Source organism: Dendropsophus ebraccatus, chromosome 9 (assembly GCF_027789765.1).
Source record: "Dendropsophus ebraccatus isolate aDenEbr1 chromosome 9, aDenEbr1.pat, whole genome shotgun sequence".
Classification (NCBI taxonomy): domain Eukaryota; kingdom Metazoa; phylum Chordata; class Amphibia; order Anura; family Hylidae; genus Dendropsophus; species Dendropsophus ebraccatus.
In genome coordinates, this window is record NC_091462.1 from 105,192,542 (window position 1) to 105,220,357 (window position 27,816).

At 43.4% G+C, this 27,816-nt stretch overlaps 1 protein-coding gene across 3 annotated transcripts in view; it reads right to left on the bottom strand.

Moving 5' to 3' along the window:
* The window catches only part of CACNA1H (calcium voltage-gated channel subunit alpha1 H), a 440,438-nt gene that overhangs the window by 147,009 nt on the left and 265,613 nt on the right, over positions 1 to 27,816 (bottom strand). For all 3 annotated transcript variants that reach the window (XM_069984196.1, XM_069984197.1, XM_069984195.1), the window contains exons 5-6: positions 23,241 to 23,338; positions 19,648 to 19,807 (exon numbers count right to left, since the gene is read on the bottom strand). In XM_069984196.1, coding sequence (XP_069840297.1) covers positions 19,648 to 19,807; positions 23,241 to 23,338 — 258 coding nt within the window. The remainder of the gene's footprint in view (positions 1 to 19,647; positions 19,808 to 23,240; positions 23,339 to 27,816) is intronic.

Consider the following 27,816-nt stretch of genomic DNA (forward strand, 5'->3'; position numbering starts at 1 on the left):
CATACAATTAAAGTAAATTACAAATCTGTATAACTTTTTGAAACCAGTTGATTTGAAATAATTTTCTTTCGCCTTTAAGAGGTATTCCAAGAAAAAATCACTTGTCCCCTATCCAAGGAATAGGGAACAAGTAGGAGATCACGTGGGGGTGTAATCTCCGACCCTCCCCCAGTGATCGCCATATCGGCCCCTGGCTTATGTGTTATGAATAGAGCTGCGGGTATTCATTCCTATGGAGGTGCCGGAAAGATCCGATTAAGCCAGAGACCGCTGTACTCTGCTCTCTCCGGCGGCTCCATAGGAATGAATAGAGACACGGGTCTCGTGTCCTACCTGCAGCTCTATTCATAATACAGAAGCCGGGGGCCAATACGGAGATTGCCGGGTGGTTCAGAGGTCGGACCCATTGTGATCTTTTACTTTTCCCCTATCCAGTGGATAGGTGACAAGTTAATTTTTCTTGGAATACCCCTTTAAGCTCTGGGGTCACAAATAATGTCAATCCCGAAAACCCTCACACAACCCAATGGACCTCATAGACATCACTGGGGTCCATTGGCGGCTGTTCAGGCCCGGTATGTATGAGATTTCCCGGCAGCGTGTTTCCCATCATTGGAGCAGGACAACTTGTTAACAAGAATGAATCCAGCAAGCAGAGATCTTATAGATGATCTGTTCATGTAATAGAAAGCTGCAAGAGAGATCCCATGGGGGAGATTTATCAAACATGGGGTAAAGTAGAACTGGCCCAGTTGCCCCTAGCAACCAATCAGATTCCACCTTTTATTCCTCACGGACTCTTTGAAAAATAAAAGGTGGAATCTGATTGGTTGCTAGGGGCAACTGAGCCAGTTTCACTTTACACCATGTTTGATAAATCTCCCCCATGGTGTAAAGTTAACCTGGCTCAGTTGCCCCAAGCAACCAATCAGATTCCACCTTTCATTTTTCAAAGAGTCCGTGAGGAATAAAAGGTGGAATCTGATTGGTTGCTAGGGGCAACTAAGCCAGCTCTACTTTACACCAGTCTGATAAATCTCCCCCTCTTTGTACTTATAGGACGTTCTCTCTGGGTTTTTATGAGATATTCCAGGCCATTGACATTGTAAGCACATAACAGTACGGCAGAGCTGACTGTGCGCTCACACTACACCTAGATAAGGCACACATAAATAAGGCCGGCAGACGCAGGAATCCACCCCCCCTGGCCAAATAGGCCTCAGTCCATCCCAATCCATCAGAGATGTCCCCATTAAATATAGGGTCTAGTGATTGTGGACTCGATAGCAGCCAGAGGTGCGCTGCGGCCTCCGAGGTGTGCCCTAATAAGGAAGAAACAACCATGGACGACGCTCCCCTGTCTCGGCAAGGAAAACCTTTTTTTTTTTACGTTCTTTTCATTTTTTTTGTTGTTTTTGTTTAATGCAGACATGATGGATCTGTGCCCGGAGAACGCCTCGTGGTGAAGGACAGAAGATCCTACGGACGGCCACCCATGCTGCCCTGAGGCCTACATGCACCCTTTCTGTACAGCAGGGATGGGGAACCTTTGGCCCTCCAGCTGTTGCAAAACTACAATTCCCATCATGCCTGGACAGCCTTCGGCTGTCCAGGCATGATGGGAATTGTAGTTTTGCAACAGCTGGAGGGCCGAAGGTTCCCCATCCCTGCTTTAAAGAATGTACCGCCATATAGGTAACATCAAAACCTGCGCCATATGACGTGTCCCACTATGTCCCAAGGATACCACACCACAGCAGCACAGAGGAAGGACATAGCGTGCCGTATGCATCTGTCCATGAAATGTGTGTGAAGCCCCGAAAGGTGGGGAGTATTCTGAATGCGGAACATATGTCTTATAATAATGGTTTATATTAATATGATGTTAGATTGTTAGACGTCTGCACATCCAGCACTATAGTCATCTGACAGAGATAAATCCTCCACCCCCCGTGAAAAAACAATATACGGCCATGACTGCCGGGAATGGAAATTATTATTCACTGCTGCTAATTTAATTCTTCGTGTGTTCTGAAAAAGTAACAACCCCCAATCTGTTCCTAATAACGGGAGACAATGCTACAGAGGCCAAGTACTGTCATCAGAGACCAGGAGACCAACACCGATCACCTATCATTATAGCAGTTATATTCTTGTATATAGGAACAGTATAATAGTAGTTATATTCTTGTATATAGGGAGCAGTATTATAGTAGTTATATTCTTGTATATAAGAGCAGTATTATAGTATATTCTTGTATATAGGAGCAGTATTATAGTAGTTATATTCTTGTATATAGCAGCAGTATTATAGTAGTTATATTCTTGTATATAGAGCAGTATTATAGTAGTTATATTCTTGTATATAGGGGCATTATTATAGTAGTTATATTCCTGTATATAGGAGCAGTATTATAGTAGTTATATTCCTGTATATAGGGAGCAGTATTATAGTAGTTATATTCTTGTATATAGGAGCAGTATTATAGTAGTTATATTCCTGTATATAGGGGGCAGTATTATAGTAGTTATATTCCTGTATATAGGAGCAGTATTATAGTAGTTATATTCCTGTATATAGGAGCAGTAGTATAGTAGTTATATTCTTGTATAAAGGAGAAGTATTATAGTAGTTATATTCTTGTACATAGGAGCAGTATTATAGTAGTTATATTCTTGTATATAGAAGCAGTATTGAAGTAGTTATATTCTTGTATATAGAAGAAGTATTATAGTAGTTATATTCTTGTATATAGGAGCAGTATTATAGTAGTTATATTCCTGTATATAGGAGCAGTATTATAGTAGTAGTTATATTCTTGTATATAGGAGCAGTATTATAGTAGTAATATTCTTGTATATAGGATCAGTATTGTAGTAGTTATATTCTTGTATATAAGAGCTGTATTATAGTAGTTATATTCTTGTATATAGGAGCAGTATTATAGTAGTTATATTCTTGTATATAGGAGAAGTATTATAGTAGTTATTTTCTTGTATATAGGGGGCATTATTATAGTAGTTATATTCTTGTATATTGGAGCCGTATTATAGTAGTTATATTCTTGTATATATGAGCAGTATCATAGTAGTTATATTCTTGTGTATATGGCAGCAGTATGAAAGTAGTTATATTCTTGTACATAGGAGGCAGTATTAAAGTAGTTATATTCTTGTACATAGGAGCAGTATTATAGTAGTTATATTCTTGTATATAGGAGCAGTATTATAGTAGTTATATTCCTGTATATAGGAGCAGTATTATAGTAGTTATATTCCTGTATATAGGAGCAGTATTATAGTAGTTATATTCTTGTATATAGGAGCAGTATTAGGCTGGGTTCACACTACGTATATTTCAGTCAGTATTGTGGTCCTCATATTGCAACCAAAACCAGGAGTGGATTAAAAACACAGAAAGGCTCTGTTCACACAATGTTGAAATTGAGTGGATGGCCGCCATATAACAGTAAATAACGGCCATTATTTCAATATAACAGCCGTTGTTTTAAAATAACAGCAAATATTTGCCATTAAATGGCGGCCATCCACTCAATTTCAACATTGTGTGAACAGATCCTTTCTGTGTTTTTAATCCACTCCTGGTTTTGGTTGCAATATGAGGACCACAATACTAACTGAAATATAGGTAGTGTGAACCCAGCCTTATAGTAGCTGTATTCTTGCATATAAGGGCAATGTTATAGTAGTTATATTGTTGTACATAGATGACAGTATTATAGCAGTTAGTGTTGACTTGGAGCGTCTTGGGCATTGATCCAGTATCTTCGACTGGAAGAGGATCTCGTTGTTTTCTATTCTAACAAAGTGTTGAATTCATGTCCTTAATAAATCAGAGCATGAGCTTGTGGTGAGGACTTGTATTCCAGGGCGGGTGGGAGGCTGCCTCGCTGTTTCCTGTGAAGTATATTGGTTTATACAGAATCTAATTAACATTTGGTCCTAATAAAAACATTAACACATGTGTTCTAAAGAGAATATACCAGTATTTAAGTTGTAATAACAGGGCCGGGGCCCATGGAGCTTTACTCTCTTCCTCCCTGAAATCTGGCCAGACCTCATTATCGTGAAGGGATTTCCCACATATATGTAAATAAAGCTTTATAACTGTATAATGTGTTACCATTCCTCACCACTGTTAAGACCCCCTGCTTACAGTAAGTGAATGGGAAGATAATAGGTCTCACAGCTGAGGGTTTGTCACAGTTGTATCCAGTCAATTCTCTGTCTGCCAAACACATTGGCTTGACAAAAGCCCTGTTCTGAACCCTGCAGATGTGAGAAGTATTTGTCATATAAAGGGTTTCATCATCTGTAAATGTAAAATATATACAGGATTCATTGAATTAACAATATTAATTCCCTGGGGATAAAAAATGAACATTCAGTCTTGCAATCTCCAATTATATGCACCATGGGGTACCGCCATGGGGTCAGTCTCCATGTCTCTACAAGGCATTGTACTGTGGGGTCATGCTATGGATTCTGTACAGTAATACACTGTTCCTTTACTATATTAAGGAAGACATCTCCCTAATTTTCTTTGATGGCTTGAGCATGTGGTCTCTATTACCCAAATGCATATAAAGTGCAGTGCGCCACAGAAATAAAAAAAAAAGACACAAGGGTGCAGTCTGTCGTAAAGCTCTTTCTAAGGCCCCTATTCCATGGGACAATTATCGTTCGGGTAATCGTTAAATCGTTCGGAATGAAGCGATAATCGTTCAGTTGAATAGCAGTTAATGATTAAACGATGAACGAGAAATCGTTGAGCGCTTAATAAGACCCGGACCAATTTTATTGTTGCTCGTTCGCAAATCGTTCGCATGGAATAAGACGCTGTTCAGTCATTTACAGTAGCGACGAACACAATAGCGACAACAAGACGACCACAAGAACAATCATAAGTAACGATCATCGTTTATGCGAACGATAATCACCCCGTGGAATAGTACCCTAAGGGCCCTATTACACGGGACGATTATTATGCTAAAAATCGTTATATCTTTTGAATTTTTATGATAATCGCTCTGTGTAATTGCAGGCAATGATCGAAAAATCGTTCGTATGTCGTTGATGGTTGACTTATGGTGGTTTTACACGGAACGATTTATCGTTCGAATTTGCACGATAACGATCGAATTTGAACGATAATCGTACGTGTAAACGCAGCGAACGATCAAGCGACGAGTGAGAAATCGTTCATTTGGATCTTTCCACATGTTCTCAAATCGTCGTTCGCAAAAAATTCGCAGATCGTTCCGTGTAAACAGTCTTTCAACGATTTCACCTATGTGTGAGATAGGCTTAAAGGGAACCTGTCACCCCCCCCGTGCCGGGGTGACAGGCTCCCGACCCCTCGTTAGAGACCCCTATACTCACCTAATCCCGCTGGGTCCAGCTTCTGGAGGTGGTCGGGTGATGAAGATCTCAGCTGTTGCAGCCCGGCGCGCGTGCTAAGAGATGAGTCCAACGCTCATAGAGAATGACGGAGCGCTGGACTCTCCTGTCATTCTCTATGGGTGTTGGACTCATCTCTCAGCACGCGCGCCGGGCTGCAGCGGCTGAGATCTTCATCACCCGACCACCTCCAGAAGCGGGACCCGGCGGGATTAGGTGAGTATAGGGGGCTCTAACGGGGGGTCGGGAGCCTGTCACCCCAGCACGGGGGGTGACAGGTTCCCTTTAAGCAATCGCAAAAATTATCGCATAACGATTTTTCCGTACGATGTATCGTTCCGTCTAAACACTGATCGTTATAAAAAAACATTGTTCATTGAAAATCGTTAATCGTATGATCGGGCGAATTATCGCTCCGTGTAAAACCACCATTAGATCTGAACCTAAAATTATTGTTAATCATTCGCTAATCATTCGCTGTAATTCCACATTCGTTCGCTCAAGTTCCGCATTTTTTCACTAATCGTTCAGTGTAATTGCACATTGTCCATTGTTTTGCTGGGATCAGATGAAATAAATGATCATAGTGACGACCGTAATAACGATCGTAATTAACGACTATCGTTCTGTGTAATATGGTGAATGATTTCAGATTAACGATAAACAATCTCGTTTGCGATCGTTTAGCGTTAGTTGATAATCGTTAAAAATTGCTTTGTGTAATAGGACCCTAAAAGTTAATCAATGGCTATGCTCATAAAAGTTTGGGGAAACCCATCTTGCTTCTGGCTTCTATCTGAGCTATCACTATGGGGTTAACTATGGAGCCATAGGCTGAGGCTGCCTTCCCTAGGCATTGCTCCCACCTAGCCAGAATCCTGCTCCACACTGATGAGGGGCAACACCCTGAAACAGCTGTATGTGGATGGTTACCTGGCCTTGGTTTATCCCTTGTCATTACATTGACTTATAGGCCCACTTAATATGGTGGTTTTGGTGGTTTCCTAACAGGAGCTGCCCCCCGGCTGGGTCCTTCCCGGAGGGATATCTGGCTAGTCCTGTGTTTTGAGACTCTTCAATGAGGCTCCACGGGCTCCTCTTTTGCATATTCATGTTTCCCAGGGGGCAATGCACCTAGGACTTCACTGCATTGAGCGCTTTCACTAGCAGCCGGCAGTGTTGTCAATTGACTACCGGTGGCTGAAGAAGTTGGATGCAGCCCTAGGGAGTCCTGGAAAACATGGATACAGCCATAGGCCATAGTATTCCTTTACTCCAAAGGGCTGCATCAAACATCTTCAGCCACCGGTAATCAGATGCTGAATGATCGGACCTCAGCACGCACCAACTGTGCTCATCTCTAGTCTTAGTCGCCATTGGATCAGCACCAAGACTTGTGTATACTGTCCGTATATATATACAAATATTACCCTTTCTTAGACGCCAAGGTCAGGGTCTCCACATTGTGGCACCGTGATAAGTAACATTTCACGGCATTGTCCTTATGAGGCCAACACTGCAGGCTGGGGGAAAAGAGACTGAAGGGTTTGGGGTAAATATGGCGGCTCCAAGACTTTGGGGATCTGTTCCCAGCTATCAGTCTTGTGACTTTCTACGTAGAAGTAGTAAACCAATTTGAAGTTTCTGTCTTGCTGATGGACAAGTCACTTCATGCTTATACCGCTACATGGAAAATTACACCGCCATCTCATCAGGATGGAACTGTTTGTACAATACAAAGCAATATACAAAGTTATTATTCCTGAAATGAGCTCCTGCAGTGTCTGATTATAGAGCTGTGCGCCTACTTGTTGTAGAGCTAATCACTCACACCGACCCGCCGCCCGGGGAGAGCCGCAACTTTCTACACTCATTCTAAGTCACTGGGGCCTTCTTAAAGGGGAAATGCACCCAGACAGCCAACTGTGAAGCTCAAAGAAAGTTACATTGTATCCAGATGATTCTCTAACCTGTATACAACTGTATTCATCTCTCCGCTAAGGTCAGTATAGATTATCCGCCTCCGACTATATACTGGTTATCATCCTGCAACTGTGAGGATGACAGCCCCCGCTAATATTATATACTATGGCTTATGAGTTGTTTCTGTATGTGCACCGCTTTGTTTGTTATTCAAAGAATAAAGAGGGAAAAATACCATCATTCTGAGAGCGCCCCTAGTGGTGACACCAGGAGACTACTGGGACTGTTATGATGAGAACAGTTTTTGAAGTTTTTCTTGTACTTTTTGATTTATAGATTTATTATTATTATATTTTTTTTTTTATTTTTTTTTTTTTGGGGGGGGAGGGGTATTAGTGTAATTAGTGTGATTTCTGCATTTTGCTAAGTTTAGGGATTTCCTTTTTTTGTCACCAATAGCCACTGCTTTCTATAAATATTGAAAAAAAAAATTATATTTTTTTAAATGCGAGCAATGTTCTTTGCAAAAAAAGGGTGCTTTTAGAAAAAAGTAATTTAAGAAAAAAATAAAAGATAAAAAGATAGGAATAAAAATAAAGAAATAAACATGTAAGGCTGGGTTCACACTACGTGTTAAAAAAAACGGATGGAAAAACGGGTGCATTTGGGTGCATTTGTTTTAATCTGTTTTTCCATTGACTTCCATTATAAAGAAAACAGAAAAAGCACCTGTTTTTAGCGTGTGGTCAACCCCATTTTTGTGTACAATAAAAAAATAAAATAAAAAAAATAAAAACCTGTATAGTAGAACATAACATGCCCTCTGTATACTGCTGTTTCCCTCTCCAATCAGCTGATGCCATCCACTTCTCAGGAAGCTGAAGAAATAGACAGTTTTCCTTCCACCATTCGGCAGAGTTTCTCCATTTTAGGGGATATCGGCCGTGTTTATATCAAGAGAAAACTCAGGAACAGCCGGTGTTTATCTCAGTTGTTTCTGCAAAACCACAAATCACACTATATCTATGGCAGAGTAGAAATATGTCATCCTATACCAACCTATGGCTGACAGTTATGTATAGAAAGCTTGTCATTGTGTGAATGAACTACAAGTCACAGCAGCTCTAACAATTCCCTCTTCTATTATAGCTGCAGCACCACCATGGGAGGTGCAAGGGTGCAAACTGTCCTCAAGGTGTAAGTGTATGTGTGTGTATAGGTGTGTGCGGGGATCGCAGTATATCTATGGGGCCCCTGTACTGCTACATACCGCTATATGGTAGAATGTCAGCCATGCTTCTGCTACCTCCTCTGTTGGTCCCAATTTCTGTGTGGTCCTCAATCACTACACAGGAAGCATCATGGAAGAGGAGAACATGTGCCATAAAGATGTAAGGAGGATGGAGGCCATGAGAGATGATGTAGAGGAGGTCACATATACAGTATGTAAGGAGGATGGAGGCCATGAGGTATGATGTAGGGGAGGTCACATATATGTAAGGAGGATGGAGGCCATGAGGTATGATGTAGGGGAGGTCACATATATGTAAGGAGGATGGAGGCCATGAGAGATGATGTAGAGGAGGTCACATATATGTAAGGAGGATGGAGGCCATGAGGCATAATGTAGAAGAGGTCACATATATGTAAGGAGGATGGAGGCCATGAGGTATGATGTAGAGGAGGTCACATATATGTAAGGAGGATGGAGGCCATGAGAGATGATGTAGGGGAGGTCACATATATGTAAGGAGGATGGAGGCCATGAGGCATAATGTAGAAGAGGTCACATATATGTAAGGAGGATGGAGGCCATGAGGTATGATGTAGGGGAGGTCAAATATATGTAAGGAGGATGGAGGTCATGAGAGATGATGTAGGGGAGGTCACATATATGTAAGGAGGATGGAGGCCATGAGGCATAATGTAGAAGAGGTCACATATATGTAAGGAGGATGGAGGCCATGAGGTATGATGTAGGGGAGGTCAAATATATGTAAGGAGGATGGAGGCCATGAGAGATGATGTAGAAGAGGTCACATATATGTAAGGAGGATGGAGGCCATGAGGTATGATGTAGAGGAGGTCACATATATGTAAGGAGGATGGAGGCCATGAGAGATGATGTAGGGGAGGTCACATATATGTAAGGAGGATGGAGGCCATGAGGCATAATGTAGAAGAGGTCACATATATGTAAGGAGGATGGAGGCCATGAGGTATGATGTAGGGGAGGTCAAATATATGTAAGGAGGATGGAGGTCATGAGAGATGATGTAGAAGAGGTCACATATATGTAAGGAGGATGGAGGTCATGAGAGATGATGTAGGGGAGGTCATATACTGTATATGTAAGGAGGATGGAGGCCATGAGAGATGATGTAGAGGAGGTCACATATATGTAAGAAGGATGAAGGCCATGAGAGATGATGTAGAAGAGGTCACATATATGTAAGAAGGATGAAGGCCATGAGAGATGATGTAGAAGAGGTCACATATATGTAAGGAGGATGGAGGCCATTAGAGATGATGTAGAGGAGGTCACATATATGTAAGGAGGATGGAGGCCATGAAAGATGACGTAAGGGAGGTCACATATATGTAAGGAGGATGGAGGTCATGAGAGATGATGTAGGGGAGGTCATATACTGTATATGTAAGGAGGATGGAGGCCATGAGGTATGATGTAGAGGAGGTCACATATATGTAAGGAGGATGGAGGCCATAAGAGATGATGTAGAAGAGGTCACATATATGTAAGGAGGATGGAGGCCATGAGAGATGATGTAGAGGAGGTCACATATATGTAAGGAGGATGGAGGCCATGAGAGATGATGTAGGGGAGGTCACATATATGTAAGGAGGATGAAGGCCATTAGACATGACGTAGAGGAGGTCACATATATGTAAGGAGGATGGAGGCCATGAAAGATGACGTAAGGGAGGTCACATATATGTTAGGAGGATGGAGGCCTTGAGGTATGATGTAGGGGAGGTCATACACTGTATATATAATGAAGATGGAGGCCATGAGACATAATGTAGGGGAGGTCACCTATATGTAAGGAGGATGGAGGCCATGAGAGATGATGTAGGGGAGGTCACATATATGTAAGGAGGATGGAGGCCATGAGAGATAATAGAAATGAGGCAATATAACTGTAAGGTAGGTTATATGAGACGCTATAGAGGTCACATATATGATAGCAGCCAGGTGGCGGCTATGTGAGAGCAGGTCAGTGAATGATATTGTGTAGCATGCACCCATCTAACTGTAGTAAACACTGGAATGGTTTATGGTGTGCCATCATTGATGCACAAAGCATAACTATAGCAGTATTATTTAGTTATTATAGACACTATAGCACCTTTATTTGGGCAGTTGTATGGAACTATTATTTAGCCAATGTTTGGTAGTGTTAAATGGGCCCCATATGTTATGGTTATTCCAATACTGTGGTAATACATCACATAGACAGAAGCCGTGGAGCCTGGTCCTCTGGTAGAGGGTGTTACAGGTTATATCAGTTATACAAGAGTTAAAGCAATCTCCAGGATGTGATTGAGTGAGAACAGAAGGTTCTTGTCTGCTAGAAGGGAAATTGCCGGGCACAATACAGAAGACGGATCTGTGGGCGCAGCACGGGCTGAAATAGTCCCAGATTCCCTCCTTAAACTTCTCTGTGCTCCAAAATAGAAAAGAAACTTTCCTCCCCGACGTAAAAAGAAACAAAATAATTTCAAAGGAAAAAAACTCCAATGTAATTTACAGCTCAATAAGAGTGTGGACTATCCCATGCCCCAGATAGGATGGGGAGAGGCAGCGGAGGGTTAACACCTGAGGGGATATACTGCACCAATAGGCACCTCCAGTCTTCACATTTTTGGATCCCAAAAAACGCTTCTTCAGGACAAAGACCTGGTATTAGAGTTCAGAATATGATGTCCTGCAGGAAGTAATATTCTTTCCAGTCTGGAGAGCAGGAGAGGTTTTCTATGGGGATCTGCTGCTGCTCTGGACAGTCCCTGACATGGACTGAGGTGGCAGCAGAGAGCACTGTGTCAGACTGGAAAGAATACACCACATCCTGCAGGACATACAGCAGAGGATAAGTACTGGAAGACTTGATTTTTATTTTTTTTAATAGAAGTAAATTACAAATCTCTGGCACTTTCTGACACCAGTTGATTTTAAAGATTTTATTTTTGGATGAGCTATAGAATGCTTTATAACCAATCAAATAATATAACCAAACAAATCAAATAGCAACAAGAGCAGAGATGTAAAGAAGGTAAAGAACACATCATAAGCAATCAGATGATGATAGGGAGCACAGCAACAAGAGCCGAAATGTGAGAGGGGGTATAGAAAACTTTGTAACCAATTACATGATGATAAGGAGCAAAGCAACAAGAGCTGAGATGTGAAGAGGTGGTATAGAATAGAACATATAGTAACCAATCAGATGATGATAGGGAGTACAGTATCGGAGCTGGGAGGCGGCAAGGACTAAACACCAGTAGGCAATCCTGGAGGAGGTGAGTGACCTACAGTACAAAGAGCAGGTCCTGACCTTGTAGGAAGCAGGGATTTACCCACTCATGTCATTATGTTAGTGAGGACCTTACACAGAACAGATAGTTGAAGTTCTTTCCTCACTGTATCACTAGGCCTGAGGAAGCGCACATGCACGAAACGGCCCGTCACCATTAGTGAAATGCTCCTGTTTTTTACCATGTCTGCCGTGTAACAGGTTTTTTTTTAAAAATAAAGACCGCTTTTTTTAACGCATGGTGAGCGCCGCTGACTATCTTCTGCTACCTGTATGGAAGTTCTTTCCTGACTTGATCTGAAGAGAAACAATTTTGCTTGGTGCTGTACAAGTAACAGGAGTGGGCGACGGAGTGGGAAATCTAAGGCCAAACAATCACTCCTCAATCTGTAGAGGAAATGCTGCCGCACTTACTTCATGTACTGGAGGAGGAGAAAACTGGTAACCAGTACCAACCTGCATTCAAAGTGTCCTCTAATAATACTGATGCAGTGGGTGCAACAGCTACATCAACCAACAGGGTACAATAATAATACTGATGCAGTGGGTGCAACAGCTACATCAACCAACAGGGTACAATAATAATACTGATGGAGTGGGTGCAACAGCTACATCAACCAACAGGGTACAATAATAATACTGATGGAGTGGGTGCAACAGCTACATCAACCAACAGGGTACAATAATAATACTGATGGAGTGGGTGCAACAGCTACATCAACCAACAGGGTACAATAATAATACTGATGGAGTGGGTGCAACAGCTACATGAACCACTGAACACCCCAAAAGTGCCAATCTAGCATGACCTGTGTAGTTAGGAGAAGTTCGCTCCTGTCCTAACTCAATTTTGGGTAGTCAGTAGTGCCAGAGCCAGAGACCAGTTTGTTGTCTGTTTCTAACCTGCAGAACTATGAATACTGCCCTGGAGTATAATATAGAATCCATATTGGAAGTACCATTCATTTACAGAGTGGCTTAAAGGGGTATTTCACTCAAATATTAGTTTTGATATGTTGCTGCCCATGGTGAGACTAACAATTCCTTCTATACTTATTATTATCTATTCAGTCTCCTTTCCCCAGTTCTGAGCTGTCTCTTTCTGCCGAAAACACAAAAATCTACGTGTGAGCTTTTCTCTTTGTCTTCCCCTCCCCCCCCCTCCCTTCTGAGACAGCAAATGTAAACAAGTCCCTGGCTTGCCTTATCTGCAACTTTGTAGCTTCTTTGTAATGCTGGAAGAATTAATCCCAATGAGTTCATCAGCAACATGACCTCAAATAAATCCTCCCAGCATTACAAAGAAGCTACAATGTTGCAGATACAGCCAGTAAGGGACTTGTTTACATCATCTGTCTCAGAAGGGAAGGGGGAGATGCGGGAGACAGAGAAAAAGGCTCACACACAGATTTTTGTGTCTTCAGCAGGAATTAGCAGCTCAGACCTGGGGGAAGGAGACTGATTAGATAATAACAAGTATGGAAGGAATTGTTAGTCTCACCATGGGCAGCAACATATCAAAAGTTTTTGAGTGGAATACCCCTTTAACTTTTCATGCAGGTTATATCTCCGTAATTCCTATAGATCTGCTGACTATATGTTCTCTATTCTTCCTTCATTGTCCAATACACTCAACCTTGTGCTTGCTGATTTTCTCGATGAGTGATGTGCAGGTGTCTTTATCTGATGCCCTGTACTCCCATTACACTTCAGCTCTGTAGATCTGCATTTAAATAGCACAACTTAACTCATCTCCCTGACCTTTCCCAAATGTTTTTCATCCTGAGCCGCCTGAGAGGGAAAGTGGAATTTCAATGACTTCTTTGCTATGAGCGTGTGCAGGGGCTCCGCCGCTGACAAACAACCTCCCAATCCGCCAGAGGTAAAGTCTTTTTGTTTACATGAGAAGGGCAAGTGATAACCGGGCAGATAAACACACCCTGCCAGGCCGCACAGAAAGACCTTAAAAGCCGATTTTTCCCTATTGGCATGGTGGTTAGTAATGGAGACTTGCAGACAAGCAGTATGGGGCAGCGGGGGGCATTGGCCATGAAGCACTTCCCTTCAGGCAGTGTATAAGGGGGCAGATATACTACATACTTGTCATTACAGAAGATTTTGAAAAAACTGATTTAAGTCTCTCGGCCGATTATCGCTCCATGTAATAAATACAACGATCAGCCGATGACAACAATCATCGGCTGATCATTTATATAGGTTTGAACCTATAATTGTCGGACGCCGACCATGCATCGCTACCTGTAATAGCGGTGCGCGGCCAACGACTGACGATATACATTACCTATCCAGGCTGCAGGGCTCCTCTTGCGGTCTTCTTCTCCCCGGGTCCTGCGCGCTCCAGCTTCAGAGTGGCCTGTCTCAGCTGACAGGCCACTCAGCCAATCACTAGCCAGGACTGCCGCGGCCTGTGATTGGCTGAGCGGCCTGTCAGCTGAGACAGGCCTCTCTGAAGCTGGAGCGCGTGGGACCCAGGGAGAAGACCGCAAGAGGAGCCCTGCAGCCTGGACAGGTAATGTATAAAGTAAAAGCAAGGGCTGCAAGGACATCGGTAATGATGTCCATGCAGCCCTTTTTAAACGATAATCAGGCCGTGTAATAGGCCCAGTAAATGAGCGACAATCTAGCAGATCGGCGCTCGTTTACAGTTATTATCAGGCCCCCATCGGCCCGTGTAATAACACCCTAAGGCTGGGTTCACACTACGTTTTTGCAATCGTTTTTTTTTTTTTCCATCCTTTTTTTTGGCAAAAAAACGAATGAAAAACTGATGAAAAAAACGGATGAATGTGTGTTCATCCGTTTTGATCCGTTTTTCCATTGACTTCCATTACAAAAAAAAACAGATCAAAACCAATCAGTTTTTTAACAGACACAAAAATGAGGTTGACTACACTGTACGTTAAAAAACGGATCAGTTTTTTTTAATAATGGAAGTCAATGGAAAAACGGATGCTCACAATTGCATCCACTTTTTTTTATCAGTTTTTCAACCACTTTTTGCAAAAAACGGATGAAAAAAACAGATTGCAAAAACAAAGTGTGAACCCAGCCTTAGCTGTTATTAAAGGGGAACTCAGCGACTTTTTTTTTAATTTCAAATCAACTGCTGTCACGGTCAGAGGTGACAGCAGAGAGCACTGTGCCAGACTGGAAAGAATATACCACTTCCTGCAGGACATACAGCAACTAATAAGTATAAGTACCATGTGGGTACTGTATGACACTATTGAGTAGACACTTAAAGGGGTTGTCCGGCGATAAAAAATTATTCACAGAATAACACACATTACAAAGTTATACAACTTTGTAATGTATGTTATGTCTGTGAATGGCCCCCTTCCCCGTGTTTCCCCCCACCCACGCTAGACCCGGAAGTGTGGTGCATTATACTCACTGCATGTCGTGTCGTCCACGGTCTCCGATCGTCAGCAGTGACGTCTTCTTCGTGACAGTTATGCTCAGCCAATCGCGGCTGAGCTTCGGATGACGCTGCAGAGGGTTGCCGGCACTCGGGAAGATCCGCCGGACTCACGAAGAAGACGTCACTGCTGACGATCGGAGACCGTGGTCGGCACGTGAGAGGTAATGTATAGCGCACCACACTTCCGGGTACACGGGTGGGGGTGGTGGGACACGGGGAAGGGGGCCATTCACAGACATAACATACATTACAAAGTTGTATAACTTTGTAATGTGTGTTATTCTGTGAATAATTTTTTATCGCCGGACAACCCCTTTAATGTCAGTACTATGTGGGTTCTGTATGACACTATTACGTAGATACTTAATGGCAGTACCATGTGGGTACTGTATGACACTATTTGTTAGATAGACAGTACTATACGGATACTGTATGACACTATTGTACATGTACATGTAGACACTTAATGTCAGTACTATGTGGGTTCTGTATGACACTATTGAGTAGACACTTAATGGCAGTACCATGTGGGTACTGTATGACACTATTACGAAGATACTTAATAGCAGTATTATCTGGGTACTGTATGACACTATTGTACATGTACATGTAGACACTTAATGTCAGTATTATGTGGGTTCTGTATGACACTATTACGTAGATACTTAATGGCAGTACCATGTGGGTACTGTATGACACTATTTGTTAGATAGGCAGTACTATACGGATACTGTATGACACTATTTGTTAGATAGGCAGTACTATACGGATACTGTATGACACTATTTGTTAGATAGGCAGTACTATACGGATACTGTATGACACTATTTGTTAGATAGACAGTACTATACGGATACTGTATGACACTGTTAGATAGACAGTACTATACGGATACTGTATGACACTATTTGTTAGATAGGCAGTACTATACGGATACTGTATGACACTATTGGGTTGTTCCTATATAAAACTATTTTTCGGACTGTAATATGAGTCTTGAGTCTCAGAAAATAGATGGAGATGTCCCCACACTATTAGATGGTGGCGACCACTGATGCAGCTTGATGAGGTGAGCTCGTATCTCTGGCCTTCTGACCACCATGGTGTAGCCAGGCCGGGTTATACAGGGGGAGCTCACAATATCAGAGTCCCAGAGCTGAGACAGTACATTCTCTTGATCTTTCAGACCTTCTTCTGCTGTGAAGGAGATTACAGTAAGGCCCTTATCAATGACACTTCATATGTCTGGCTCTTATTACCCGCTCCGGCCCTCAAAGTCCTCAAGCTTCCACTTTACATTTCTGTCCATGAGCCATTTAGGGCCTGATGGTTGCCAGTATCTCTGGCCTGCTCTCGCCCCACTGTCCTCTACTTATCGGTGACTGTCCCATACTGACAGGACACGACGGGGCTGGCTGGTCCCGCGTCTGATATGTCATACAGAGACATCACCTAATCTCCTTAATGGCCTCTTATAGAAGTCCTCCTTGTTGAGGATGGATTAGCTTCCCCGTCGCATTGGTTTAAGTGGATTAATGGTAATGAATAATCGCTAGCAGACAGTTCTTTTCCCTTTTTGCGACAACGAGAGGTGAAAGTCGGCTATTTATGTATTGTGGTAAGTGCCAAGCTGACATGGCCGACGTCAATCACATCTCGGGAAGGATTCCGCCTCAGGTGCTTTATCTCTCCACAGATGCCTATAGGGGGATACAGCTGGGTTATTAGTAGCTGCTACATGTATTCAGTGGGAACTGTCAGCCTTTATTAAGCTTCCTATAGGCAGCAATGATCTGACTGGCAGCTATCACCCCTCACGTACCATTAATATATAGGAAGTCCACTCATAGCGGGATCAGCTATCTAAAGGGAATGCACCACTTCAATCAGTAACTAAATATTTTTATATCACCTGATGGGCGCCGATGGGCAGATTCTGATGGCACTGTCCATTTTTTAAACCACCGCCTGGATCCCACGATCTGTGCCATTGTCTCTATATGTAAATGAGGTCACCTGGTGCACTGGAGGCGGGCCCAGTGCACTGATATCTCCTCCCCTTGGTGTCCGGCCCTGGCTTTGACTCTGACCCGTCACCCGGGGAGGAGATATCGGTGCACTGGGGGCGCTGGGTCTGCTTCCAGTGCACCAAGAGACCTCATTTATATACAGAGAAAACAGCACAGAACGCAGGACTCTGACAGCAGTTTAAAAAATGGACGACACCATCACAATTCCTGCATTGGTGTTCATCAGGTTGTATAAAAATATTTAGTTACTGATTGAAGTGGCACATGGGCTTTAAGGCCACGTTCACACATAGTATGACACCGGTCGTTCTGTGACCCGGCCCCCGCACAATATAAATTTTCTATTAATCACGGCCATTATTGCAAATTGGCAGCAACGGCCGTGATTAATAGAAAATTTACATTTTCAGAATGTGGCCTATTGCAGTAAAGGATCATACAAGCAAAAATCCTCTCCCCCTGCTGCCTACATAAAAGGGTGAACTCTTGTGATGGCACCTTCTACTTTGCGTTAAACATCTTGGATGCCATGATCCCTATATACGGTGGCATCACAACGGCTTGTTGCCTACAACATCCTCTACAGGGCAACCATAGAACGTAGAGTATTGTGAAGTCTGCAGCCTTATTCTCTTCCTTCACTCCCTACTTCTTGCCAACAGTCCTGATTTTGGAGGGACAACTTTCATTGTTCCAAATTTGGCATTTAAAGTGCTGAGATTCTTGCCAATATTCCGAATATATGTTACCAAAAAGCAAAGGAGGAGAAGGAGTGACGTAATACATGGCTGCAGAATCAGACTACGCAAGGTTTATTTGTAGTCTGTAACCATGGAAACAAATAGGCTGTATACAAATTTTGTGTAGAAGGTTATTTTGAAACGTTGTTTACTTTTTAATATTTTCAACAGGAGATGCCTCAGCACTTCTATTGCTTGGAAACAGACCGTGTGGACTGCCACTAGTACATCAACACGCTGTTGGTGCTCAATCATAGTCCATATGCAAATTGATTGTATCCAGAAGATGGTATATAGATGAGGCACTCACCACTTTGTTCAGGAATTGGTGAGTGCCTCATCTTTATACCATCTTTTGGATACAATTGATTGTTTATTTTTTGTTTTAGACCAATGGAGTAGGTACAAAATGTGATTGTGAATGTCTTTCTCCATTCTTCTTATTGGTAACAACCAATATGGCCTACAATACTAGTCAGAAGGGTTGGCACTAGAGATAAGAGCGACTCGAGCATGCTGGAGGCTGATCATTCAACATTTAAAGTGTCACTGTCGTTTGTTTGTTCTTTTTCCCCCCAGAAATCAATAGTACAGGCCATTTTAAGAAACTTTGTAACAGGGTCTATTAGGCAAATATGTCATTGTCTGCATTCAAAAAGACTTTTCCCATGCCCCCCCCCCCCCCACCTCCTCTCTCATTCACTGCTCAATATCAAGAAATCACGACTAGTTTACATCAGTCGAGCCCTGTCTGTTCTATGGAGAGGGGAGGGAGGAGGAGGGAGATTAGTCGCCAACAGAGAGCAGAGAACAAAGGATTACACAGTGGGAGCTGTGTGAAAGACGGTATTCAGAGGTCACAGAGGTCAGTGCTGACTTCAGAGGAGATAGCCCGGTGATAGCTGTAGCTGTAAATTAACTCTTTGTTGTCCTGTTTTGGTGCCTCATCTCCCTCCACCCCTACCCTCTCCATAGAAAACCATGAAGACAGGGGGGAGATCTTCAAACTGCTTTTTCATGATAAAAATGATTTTTTTCGGCTAATAAACCCAATTACAAAGTTTCTTAAAATCATCTGTACTATTGATTTCTGCAAAAAAAATAAATAAATAAATAAACGACAGTGACACTTTAAGTACCAGTGATTGACAAAGTTTGATGCAGCCCTAGGAGGTCCTGGAAAACATGGATACAGCCATAGGCCATAGGCCATGTCCATATTTTCCAGGACTCCCTACGGCTGCCACCAACTTTGTCAGCCACTGGTATGCCGAGTCCATGCTCGAGTTGTGCGCTTCTCTAGTTGGCACACATCTTTCCCCTGAATCAAGAACTGGAAATATTTCTACATACAAAATAATAAGTGAAGAAGTGATTTATCAATTCATAATTTGACAGGTTAGCCTTTCAGGAAAGCTGGCCGACAACCCTGTGATGGCGGCCATATTGGTTGTCATCCATCTTTTTCAGTAAAAAGATATCAGAAAACGGTAACAAGTTAAACAATCTGATAAAATGGGTTGAGTAACGGCACTTACATTACAATATCTTGGTCAATGAAACACCGGTTTCGGAGTAAACCGGCCCAGAGCTGGACGCCGACAATCCCGAAGATGAAAAACACAAAGAAACACAAGAGAAGGACGTTGCCTAACATAGGCAGAGTATCTAACAGCAGGGTCACCAGTATTCTCATACCTGCAGAGAAAGACAAGGACAAGGTCATACACACTGCGGACATCAGAGACTCCAGGGAGCCAAATATTACACAACAACAACAACATTTAAAGGGGAACTTTCTAGAGGCAAGTTGCTAAATTAAAAAATGTTATGATAAACAGAACAATATGGGGGAGATTTATCAAACATGGTTTAAAGTGAAACTGGCTCAGTTGCCCCGAGCAACCAATCAGATTCCACCTTTTATTTTTCAAAGAGTCTGTGAGGAATGAAAGGTGGAATCTGATTGGTTGCTAGGGGCAACTGAGCCAGTTTCATTTTACACCATGTTTGATAAATCTCCCCTATGTTCTTCCCCAGCAAGTGTACAGGATCAATCCGGCAAATCTGATAATCTGGCGCACCCATTGAAGCCGGGTTAAAGGAATTTTTTTATGGTGAAAGATTTTGTGCACGGATAAAAAATAACATCCCAAAAAACAATACATTTAGCTGAGATTGAGCACCATGACGACCAAACAGAGAAAGCAAGAAAACAAATAGCTGCTTTCTGGTGAATGAGCACTCACTAAGCCAAGCACAAAACAAACAGTATAAGCTGCCTGTCCGCACGCCCCCAGACAGACGCAACGTGCAGCCCGCCGCTATGTAAGCCTTCAGATAGATAGAGACCATCTATATCAACGCAATATGTGGCTACTACCCCCATCTTCTAGGCTGATGAATAACCCTATATGCCCCTGGAGGGGTCTCCGAGGGGTCCCCCCCCCCCCCGCCTATTTATCGAAAACAGAGTCTCACAAAAATAATTTCTTATCAGGCAGGGGAGTCCTTGGGCCCCCTCAGGCACTAGGCTAGGGTGCACCCCTCATCTGTATACCACATAACCTCCCTGAATATATACCAGTGCCATGGCTTATTAGGAAAAGGCCCAGGAAATCTACGGTATGCCTTCTTATGGGGTTTGATGTCACCTGAATGGAATCTGAGTGACATTAATACCAGCGTTTGGCATCTCCTTGTCACCTGGCGTCACGGACTTGCAGGATGAGCATTATATAATAGAACGGAGCGACAGAGTGATACTTCCCCAATGTCAGGGCTCCCTCATCCAGAATGTGTCAGCAATTAGTCTTTTCATCACCGCTCCAAACGTCCGGACTACGTGCAGGAGATACGGGTCAAATACAAGGGCATCTCTGCTTTTTCAGGTACAATTAAAAGGACAGAAGTACAAAAAGTTTTTTCTTTTCCCCCAAATAGCGCCACCCCTGCCAGTAGGTTACATGAGGTATTGCAGCTTAGCCCCATTCGCCTTAACAAAGAACTGCAATAAAAGACAATACTAATACACATGACTATATTAATGGGGCCATATTGTACCTCTGGGGAGCATGGGTGCCGCCTCTTTATCTGGAAATTAGTCAAGATTTTAAATAATAAAGTTAACAGTCAAATCTAAAGTGCTGACAGCTCCCTAGTGGACACAGGGCGCCGAGGATGAAGGTATGTCTCTAACCTTCATCCTCAGCGCCCTCCCTGTGCTGTCAGTTGTGCCCATTAAGCCGTTAGGAGCACTGGTGGTGTGGCTAACACCCCTCCTTGATAATCATTAGAGGGGTCAGGCCGGCTGCTCCATTGATAATCATTGGGGGATGGGGGTGTGTGGACTGCCATACGGGGGCTGGGCTACTCTCCCTGCCAGCCCGCCCTCTAATAATTATCATTGGAGGGGGCCCTCAGTGGTCCTAAATGCTGAACAGGCACAACTAACAGCACAGGAACAGCACTGAGAATGAAAGTAAGAGACATACCTTCATCTCCAGTACGGCTGTGCCCAATAGGGAGCTGCCAGCAAGTTAGATTCGTCTAACCTGCAGTTAATTCCCCTTTAAATTGTTGACCCCCTTTAATGTATTTTTTTTTTTTTTTTTTTTTGCATAATCATTTTGTATTCTTCTCTTTCCCACCTGTAGGTGGCGCTGTTGTCTAGTGCTCATAGAGCAGCGATCACAGTGATTACAATGATCTTTGGCTGTCAGGGCACACTAGGAGTTGTAGCTTTGCAGCAGCTGGGGAGTCACAGGTTGGGGATCACTGGTATATAGGATAAGCCTGTCATAGATTTGGTGGAAACACACTTCTATTTACAGTCCATTTCCTTCTTATTCACTTTCAGCAGAGAACACCCGGCACATCTGGCCATTGGTTGATCCTATCCTCCACAGATGATGCACCTTTGTGTGACTTGAATTCCACCGTCCTACTGGCGTGTTTCTTTTATTGCTTTGAGGGATGGTCCAGCTGTTCTAGGGGACTGGGGCCAGCTTTGTGCATAGAGCATTGGAGGGAAATTAATTCTCATATTATTATGGCATTGATTCATTCTACGGCAGATGACCTCAGCACAGTCCTAAGACTTCTACTTGCCTGTATATTCACGCATATGATTAAAAGAGGTATTCCCATGGCGTATCTGCAGGATATGCCATACATGTCTGATAGATGGGGGTTCCAGACCTTGAGATTGGGGTGCCCAATCCCCCCCTGACCTGGTTGTAACTTCAGTGATAGTGAAGTAGAAAACAGCTGCATAGTCATTGGCTGTACATAGACTTTGATGTTAAAGGGGTACTCCAGCAAAAAAAAAAAACTTCAAATCCACTGGTACCAAAAAGTCCTGTATGTCCTGCAGGAAGTGGTGTATTCTTTCCAGTTTGACACAGTGCTCTCTGCTGCCGCCTCTGTCCATGTCAGGAACTGTCCAGAGCAGACAAGGTTTTCTATGGGGATTTGCTACTGCTCTGGACAGTTCCTGACATGGACAGAGGTGGCAGCAGAGAGCACTGTGTCAGACTGGAGAGAATACACCACTTCCTACAGGGCATACAGCAGCTGATAAGTACTGAAAGACTTGAGATTTTTCTGATACCAGTTGATTTAAAAACCCCTTTAAGAACTTGATCAGAATGCTGGGGCTAAAAATTATCCCCTTTAAGAACTCCACGGGCAGCTCCGGAATTAATCCGTTCCACAGTAACCAACCGGGAGCTTGTAGACACGTTGCATTATAACCCGCTATATTCAGGTTATATAACTAGGCCTCATGGGAAGGCACAGAAGCCTCCTGTAAACTCTTCTCCACCACTAGAGATATTGATCCCATTCCCTCCCAATACTGTCAGATGGGAAGCTCCCTGCAGATGCTCTAGCTGGACCCCTGTTGCCTCAGATGACAATTTCCATTACTGTTTGCATATAATGGATGTGTTCTACCTTAGAAATCATTGCACAGTAAAAATCATAATCGATCGAGCTGTCAATATGCATCTTGTGGCGAACAGGATGCAGCTCCGGCCCTTTGTTATGTAGGCCCCATAGCATTCGTGTACATTAGGGGGGGAGTGCCCTTTAAATATGTGAATTCTACGAGGAATGAGGTCGTACTTACTTGGGACTCTATTAATGGCTCTTAGGGGCCTTAAAACTCGGACAGTGCGGATGGCAGACAGGCTGACGTTGTGTCCGTCCAGGGAGTATTCCATCATCCTAAGGGAAAGAGAGAACAGGTCAATGTAAGGATCACACAAAATATTTTTTTTTCTTTCACATCAACTTGTGCCAGAAAGTACCAGAGATTTATAATTTACTCCTATTAAAAATCAGCTTATCAGCTGCTGTATGTCCTGCAGGAAGTGGTGTATTCTCTCCAGTCGGACACAGTGCTCTCTGCTGCCACCTCTGTCCATGTCAGGAACTGTCCAGAGCAGGAGAGGTTTCTATGGGGATTTGCTGCTGCTCTGGACAGTTCCTGACATGGACAGAGGTGGCAGCAGAGAGCACTGTGTCAGACTGGAAAGAATACATCACTTCCTGCAGGACATACAGCAGCTAATAAGTACTGGAAGACTGGAGATTTTTTAATAGAAGTATATTACAAATCTCTCACTTTCTGATTTGAAAGATCTTTTTTTTGTGACCTACCCCTTTAAAATATAACAATATCTCTTCATATATATCAGCCCTACACATAAATCTCAATGAACATATCAGAGTGAGTCTCCATAACAATGATGGCCATTGTGTTCTTCTAACAGAGAGAGCCACAATGTCCCCATAGCAGTGCCAGTCACTGGGTCCCAACCTCATGCTATAGTGGCTCATTGTGGGGCAGCCCCCATAATATAAGGACAGTGTATCAGGGTTAGGGACGGCACTGTCATCGGGGGGCCCAGACTACATGGCGCTTGCTTCCGCCATCATTTACAGTATCCGATGCAGCTGTTACTAGGCAGTACTTGTACGGCGCTATAGAACATGTCGTTGCCTTCACAATTAGGTATAATCACAGTAAATGGCACTCGGGCCGCTGGCACATAACGACGGGTATTATTTCCCAATATATATCTAAATGTTCATTGTATTGATTTCCAAGCCTTGTTCTATACATCTCGGCAATCAAGCTATTGTGGTTATTTTCTGCTCCAGCGGCTCGTCGTTCCCTGTCACGGCTGATTGCCATTCTCCTTGCTCTTCTGGGGAAGTGATTTTTTTTTCTCCTGGTCTCCATTTGTCCTCATTTTGGATGATACGGGAAGAAGATTTCTCAGAAGACTTAAGAAAACTTTGCTTTGTGCAGTAAACTTGTAGAGATACTGTATAGTGAAGATGCCATACAGAGAGAACATTTAAAGGGGTATTCCACTCAAACATAACTTTTGATATGTTGCTGCCCATGGTGCAACTAACAATTCCTTCCATACTTGTTATTATACATTCAGTCTCCTTTCCCCAGTTCTCAACTACTGCTTTCTGCTGGAAACACAAAAAACTGTGTGTGAGCTTTTCTCTCTATCTCCCTCTCCTCCCCCTCCCAGCTGATGTAAACAAGTCCCTGGCAGGCTTTATCTGCAACATTGTAGATTCTTTGTAATGTCGGGAGGATTAATCACAGTGAGTTTATTAGCAACTTGAACTCAGAATAACCCTCCCAACATTACAAAGAAGCTACAATGCTGCAGATACAGCCAGGCAGGGACTTGTTAGCTGTCTCAGAAGGGAAGGGGGGAGGAGGGATACACGGAGATGGAGAGGAAAGCACACAAACAGATTTTTGTGTCTTCAGCAGAAAGCAGCAGCTCAGAACTGGGGGAAGGAAACTCAATAGATAATAACAAGTATGGAAGGAATTGTTAGTCTCACCATGGGCGGCAACATATCAAAAGTTATGTTTGAGTGGAATTTAAAGGGAAATTGTCGCCTATCAATACAAAACTAGTGACCAATTAAGAGCATCCCCTCCCCCCATGTGATGACAAGGGGTTGTGCCCAAATAGCTGAACATGACATTGAGCTCCTACTCCATTATGATTGCAGTCAGCAATAAGAAGCTTCAGGCAGGAAATGTTCCTTCTCTGAGTTATAGTGGTATAGTGTGCCTTTCTGGCTCCTGGACTCCAAGGTCAAGGGAATGATACTAGTGAAAGGCAAAAATGTACAGTAGGCAAGAAAAAATGCTCTATAACCAATCAGATCAATGGGATAATGAAAGAAACTGGAGGAGTTGTGAAGTGGGTGGAGACAGAGCACAGTGTAACCAATCAGATCACGGGGATAATGAAAGAAGCTGAAGGAGTTGTGAAGTGGGTGGAGACAGAGCACAGTGTAACCAATCAGATCAAGGGGATGATGAAAGAAGGTGGTGGAGTTGTGAAGTGAGTGGAGACAGAGAACAGTGTAACCAATCAGATCAAGGGGATAATGAAAGGAGCTGGAGAATTTGTGAAGTGGGTGGAGACAGAGCACAGTGTAACCAATCAGATCAGGGGGATGATGAAAGAAGCTGGAGGAGTTGTGAAGTGGGTGGAGACAGAGCACAGTGTAACCAATCAGATCAAGGGGATGATGAAAGAAGCTGGAGGAGTTGTGAAGTGGGTGGAGACAGAGCACAGTGTAACCAATCAGATCAAGGGGATGATGAAAGAAGCTGGAGGAGTTGTGAAGTGGGGGGAGACAGAGCACAGTGTAACCAATCAGATCAAGGGGATGATGAAAGAAGCTGGAGGAGTTGTGAAGTGGGTGGAGACAGAGCACAGTGTAACCAATCAGATCAAGGGGATGATGAAAGAAGCTGGAGGAGTTGTGAAGTGGGTGGAGACAGAGCACAGTGTAACCAATCAGATAAAGGGGATGATGAAAGAAGCTGGAGGAGTTGTGAAGTGGGTGGAGACAGAGCACAGTGTAACCAATCAGATCACGGGGATAATGAAAGAAGCTGGAGGAGTTGTGAAGTGGGTGGAGACAGAGCACAGTGTAACCAATCAGATCAAGGGGATGATGAAAGAAGGTGGTGGAGTTGTGAAGTGAGTGGAGACAGAGAACAGTGTAACCAATCAGATCAAGGGGATAATGAAAGGAGCTGGAGAAGTTGTGAAGTGGGTGGAGACAGAGCACAGTGTAACCAATCAGATCAAGGGGATGATGAAAGAAGCTGGAAGAGTTGTGAAGTGGGTGGAGACAGAGCACAGTGTAACCAATCAGATCAAGGGGATGATGAAAGAAGCTGGAGGAGTTGTGAAGTGAGTGGAGACAGAGCACAGTGTAACCAATCAGATCACGGGGATAATGAAAGAAGCTGGAGGAGTTGTGAAGTGGGTGGAGACAGAGCACAGTGTAACCAATCAGATCAAGTGGATGATGAAAGAATCTGGAAGAGTTGTGAAGTGGGTGGAGACAGAGCACAGTGTAACCAATCAGATCAAGGGGATGATGAAAGAAGGTGGTGGAGTTGTGAAGTGGGTGGAGACAGAGCATAGTGTAACCAATCAGATCAAGGGGATAATGAAAGAAGCTGGAGAAGTTGTGAAGTGGGTGGAGACAGAGCACAGTGTAACCAATCAGATCAAGTGGATGATGAAAGAAGCTGGAGGAGTTGTGAAGTGGGTGGAGACAGAGCACAGTGTAACCAATCAGATCAAGGGGTTGATAAAAGAAGCTGGAGGAGTTGTGAAGTGGGTGGAGACAGAGCACAGTGTAACCAATCAGATCAAGGGGATGATGAAAGAAGCTGGAGGAGTTATGAAGTGGGTGGAGACAGAGCATAGTGTAACCAATCAGATCAAGGGGATGATGAAAGAAGCTGGAGTTGTGAATTGGGTGGAGACAGAACACAGTGTAACCAATCAGATCGGGTAAAAAAGAGATGAAGACATTGGCAGGAGAGAAGTTGTGAAGTAGGCAAAGAGAAGACACTACACTTTTCAGAGGGAGAGGATGGTTGTACAGAAGTGGGCAGAGAAATAATGCCATGTAACTGATGAGATGGAGGCAAGCATGGCAGCAGCAGGGGATGGACGTTTTGACTTTGTGGGAAGCAGCAACCAGTTCATTCATGTATGATAGTGAGAGGGGATTGGAGTCCCTTTCTATTTGTTGTTATGGGACCAAAGGAGAGTTGTGAGCTGGGCAAACACAGACTGCCATGTAACCAAAACCAAAGTTATGATGGCAGCAGCAGGGGATGAACGTGTTGACCCTGTGGGAGCGAGCAACCTGGTAATAGTAAGAATGGATTGGAGTTCTTTTCTGTTTGCTGTTGTGTTGTGAGGTGCTTGGAGATGTAACTAGCCAGATAAATACAATGATGACAACAGCAGGGGATGAATGTGTTGACCTTGTGGGAGGCAGTGACCTGCCCATTCATTCATGTTAGTAGAGAGGTATATAAGCCCTTTTTATTGTAGATATAGGAGCACAGGAGAGGAGTTGTGAAGTGGAGAGAGAATTAATACAGTGCAAACAATCAGACCAAGACAATGATGGCAGCAGCAGAAGATGATTGCCTGACCTTGTAAGAGGCAGCGACTTGTCCATTCACTTAGGTTACTAGGGAGGGAAATAAGCCCTTTTTTATTCTAGCTATAGGAGCACAGGAAAGGAGTTGTGAAGTGAAAAGTAATACAGTGTAAACAGTCAAAGACAATGATGACAGCGGGAGAAGATGATTGTGCTGACCTTGTCGGGGGCAG